The 4,337-nt window shown below is 59.0% G+C and overlaps 1 protein-coding gene across 1 annotated transcript; it reads right to left on the bottom strand.

Annotated features, from left to right (window-relative positions):
• Positions 1–2,411: 2,411 nt before the first annotated feature.
• Positions 2,412–3,840, bottom strand: LOC137333329 (uncharacterized). The gene is made up of 2 exons (XM_067997485.1): positions 3,618–3,840; positions 2,412–3,501 (listed from the first exon to the last, which is right to left on the bottom strand). Exons 1-2 carry the CDS (start codon positions 3,838–3,840, stop codon positions 2,504–2,506), a joined length of 1,221 nt encoding a protein of 406 aa, XP_067853586.1. The 3' UTR covers positions 2,412–2,503.
• Between the last annotated feature and the right edge of the window lie 497 nt (positions 3,841–4,337).

Consider the following 4,337-nt stretch of genomic DNA (forward strand, 5'->3'; position numbering starts at 1 on the left):
GATTGGAGCTGGAAAAGGCTCTAAAAAGGGCAGATGGTCTTTATATATTGAGTATTAAATACAAAAACAATGAAGGAATGATGAATCTGTACAATACAGGGATTAGGCCACAGAATACTGTATGCAGTTTTGGTTATCATTGTGGAAGGGATTTTGGAACCATGGAAAAATGTAAGAAACATGTAAAGGTGATACTAGGTATATGGATATGATGAGAGACTTGAAAAACTAAGCTGTATTCACTGGAGCTGAGAAGGTTAATTGAGAACCTAATAGAAGTGTTCCAAATTATGAAAGTTTGGAGGGGAAAATAATGAAAGTTTATTTTGACTAGTTGGTGAATCAATAACAAGGGCCACAAATTTAGAATTAAAACTAGAGGCACAAAAGGGGAGGTTAGCAGAATTTGTTCACACAAAGGGCTCGATTTTAGGGTCGGGTTTCCGGCGGGTTTCCAGCGGGGGGGCCCCGAAAATCCCGATCTCCGATCACGTGACCGGATTCGGACGAAATCCCGGCCACTTCCGGGTACCGCGCTGACGTGCGGGGCTGCGCGCGCAAGCCCCGCTGGTGGGAATCCCGCAGGCAATTAAAGCCAGCGGGGTTCCACTTGAGAGCACTTAACTTGCTCGTTGTGGTCAGTTAATGAGCTGAAGCAGCTGTCAAAAGAGGAAGTGTGGGATTTTACGGTCAAAGCAGTCAGTTTCCCACACTGGGGGAAACAGGACCCTTCAAACCAGGCGTGTTGCAGCCAGCAGCCTGTGCCAGGTGCCAAGGTGCGCTCCACGGGGGAGCGCCCTCACCCACGCAGGAGGCCACCGCGTCACATAGGGCAACCCCTGCCCTCCACCAACCCCCGCCAAGCCAGAGGACAGACCGACACGAAACCGCAGCCCCAGTCCGAGGACCCACCCACCTACCCTGCACAACCCCTCACACCAACACCTGCCAGATGGGTGGTGCGTTGACATCGTCGGAGGACGAACAGGATGACCAGCCCCAGCAGCCTCACAGTCCACGCCGTCCGCCTCGGAGAGGTGGGGCCCCCCAACACGGTGCTGCGGCACACCCACCTGCACAGCAGGAGGGAGGGCAACCGCAGAGAGAGATGCGTCGCAGGAGGCACTACCCTCCGCACAGGGTGTACAGAGCGAGGCTCAGCTTCATGGACCTCTCCGAGGAGCAGTGCATACGGAGGCTCAGAGTCAATCGCCAGGTAGTCGCCGACATCTGCAGCCTCCTTAACGACGAGCTGCTCCCTGATGGACCAAGCAGCATCTTCTTACCTGTCGCCGTCAAAGTCACCACTGCCCTCAACTTCTTCGCATCTGGTTCCTTCCAGGGTGCCACCGGGGACATCACCGGGGTCTGTCAGTCCTCTGCACACAAGTGCATAAGGCAGGTCACCGATGGGTTGTTCCGCAGGGCCTCCCACTACATCAACTTCGCCATGGACGAGCGCAGCCAGATGGAGAGGGCGGTTGGATTCCATGCCATGGCCGGCTTCCCACGGGTGCAGGGTGTAATCGACTGCACCCACATCGCAATACGGGCACCTCCGCATGAGCCAGGGCTGTTCATCAACAGGAAGGGGTATCACTCCATGAACGCCCAGCTCATCTGTGACCACCGCCAGAGATTCCTACACGTGTGCGCCAGATACCCCGGCAGCTGCCACGATGCCTTCGTCCTCAGGGAGTCCGCCGTCCCGCCCATCCTGCAGGCACCCAACGCCGGCAACGGCTGGCTCCTCGGCGACAAGGGGTATCCCCTCCACACGTGGCTCATGACACCTCTGAGGAACCCCATCACCGAGCCGGAGCGTCGGTACAATGACAGCCACACTGCTACCAGGTCTACAATTGAGCAGACCATAGGGCTTCTCAAGATGCGCTTCAGGTGCCTTGATCGTTCTGGGGGAGCGCTCCAATACACACCATTCAGAGTGGGACGAATCATAGTTGTCTGCTGTGCCCTGCACAACATGGCCCAACAGAGAGGGGTGCCGCTGGAGGAGGCCCCATCCACACCCGCCACCCACATTGAGGAAGGCGAGGGCGAGGAGGAGGAGGAGGAGGAGGAGGAGGAGGAGGAGGCGGAGGAGGAGGACGCGCCCGAGGATGTTGGACGACCCATGCGCCGAGCCGCGACTCACCGGGATGGTCGCCGGGCCAGGGACGCACTCATACGTCAACGGTTCTCCTAGAGTCAGACACTGCGAGGCGCTCGCATCTCCTCACCTGCACATGCGAGCGGCCATACCAGCCCCCTCCACTGAAGAGTGCTGCCAGTAATCCTGCACCCACAGCAGTGTGCCCAATGGGTGGCAGCAGGTGTTCGCCGTCATGATGGCCTCCACGGAACGCAACTACTGCACAAGCCGCGGAAGAATGGACGAGAGGTGGCAGGAGTGGTGAGAATAGACTATTTAATATGTGGAATGTGACATCATTTAAGAAACAAAGTACAAAATAATAAACACCCTGGTGTATTCCCTTTGTGATTATAAGGCCTTTGGAATTCTTCTCCGGGAACCCCTACGTGGTGCTACCCCTGTGGCTCCAGCAGAGGTAGTGGCAGGTTGCTCGTCTTCTTGCCTTGACCGGGTAGATGCTTTTGGCGGACGGCCCCTGGGTTTCGGTGCCCGTGAGGGCACCTCCACAGACTGCTCCTCCTGCACCGGGGCAGGGGCAGACTCGGCCACCTGGAGAGGAGGCACCATTGCGGGTGCTGGTTGAGAGGTGGGCGACGGGTGGGACGTGGGGACGCCTTGAGAGGCGTCCCCGCTTCCATGTCCCCGGTCACCATCATCCCTCTCTTGGCCTCGGCCCACATCACCCCTTCCACCCTGCTGGACGGCAGTTTGGATGGCATGTGTGAGGCCTTGCAAGGCCACCCCTAGTGTATCCCTCAGCCTGTTGGTGGCGTCGGAATGTTGCTCACCCTGAATCCGTACAGACGTTGTGAGGGCCTGCAAGGACTCGAAGTGGAGCTGTGCGTGACGCTCGAGGGAGGCCAGCCTGTCCTCCACCGCAGACAGTCCCGCACCTACCCGCGACACTGTGTCGCCGGTACCCTCCTGTGCCTGCGCCACCAATGCCCACATGCAGGAGGTGGACTCCTCCATCGCCTGCGCTATTGTGGACAATGCGCGCGGCACCTCTGCCAGCACCTCAGCAATTAGCTGGTGGCCCTCGACGACTCTCCTTTTCTCTGGTGGCCCCCTGGGTTCAGCATCTGGGTCCGGCTGAGCAGAGCCTGGAGATGAGTGCTCCCTCCGTCGCGGACCCTCCGCGGCTGCCCCTGCCACCAGGGTCTGCTCATGCTCACTCGTGCGCAGTGACTCACCAAGTGCTACCCCAACTAGTTGGCGAGGGGGACCCACCGAGGTGCGTGTCTCTGCGCTGGTGGATGGTTGGCTCTGATGTGACGATGCACCCTCAGAGACCGCCATGTCCTCTGAGGAATCGCCCTCCATGCTCGCTTGATCCAAAGACGCACCTGCAAGAGAACAGAGGGCACTTTGAGGCATGTGGACCAACTTGACAGTGCGCCTGATGGCAGGTGATGATACGGTCACTCGCGATCATGGGTGTTGAGTGTCAGCTTTCCCTTACCGCCCATTTCGGCAGCGACACACTCGCCATCGGCCACCGACAGGCAATGTCGCGTGCGGGCGAGGTCGAGCGCCTCCACCTCTGCGTCGGTGAGCTCCACCACTTGCGGCGGCCCACCTCCGGTGCGTGCCCTTTCGCGGTTGTTCTTGCTCCTCTTCTCCTGTGAAGGCAAAACACAGATGTGTGAGTGGGTGCGTCTTGCATCGTGAGACGCATCGAGCATCGGTGTGGTTGGGTTGAGCGTGGCGCGGAACGGATGGGAGGAAGTGTGGGCCACGTGCCCATCCCATTGCATGGGGATTGGGGTGTGTGGTAGTGTTCGGGTGGGGTCAGGGACGGTGGGTACTTGCGTGCACGGCGAGGATGGTGAATGAGTGGCTGTGAGGATTGCTGATGGAGCGCAGTGGTGGCTGTGCAGGAGGGGGTTGTGATCTGCTTGGCGTGATGGTGGGGACGGGATGTGGGAGGGTGCGTTGGTGTACTCACCTTGCCAGACCTAGTCAGGTCATTGAAGCGCTTGCGGCACTGCTCCCAAGTCCTTGGGGTGTTGCCCCTGCTGCTCACCTCCGCCGCCACCTCTGCCCATGCCTTCCTGGTTGCGGCGGCAGGGAACTTGCGCCCATCCTCAGGGAAGAGTGTTTCCCTCCTCCTCCTCACGCCCTCCAGCATCAGCTGCAGTGCCAGATCTGAAAAACGGGGCGCAGCCTTTCCCCTTGGTTG

Source organism: Heptranchias perlo, chromosome 16, assembly GCF_035084215.1.
Source record: "Heptranchias perlo isolate sHepPer1 chromosome 16, sHepPer1.hap1, whole genome shotgun sequence".
Taxonomy (NCBI): domain Eukaryota; kingdom Metazoa; phylum Chordata; class Chondrichthyes; order Hexanchiformes; family Hexanchidae; genus Heptranchias; species Heptranchias perlo.

What these genes read in the sequence shown, in the direction of transcription:
- LOC137333329 (XM_067997485.1), bottom strand. Translation starts at nt 3,840, where the DNA reads ATGCTCGATGCGTCTCACGATGCAAGACGCACCCACTCACACATCTGT. An exon ending in TGTCGCTGCCGAAATGGGCG is followed by an intron (nt 3,502 to 3,617) that starts GTAAGGGAAAGC and finishes GTTCTCTTGCAG; the next exon opens with GTGCGTCTTTGGATCAAGCG.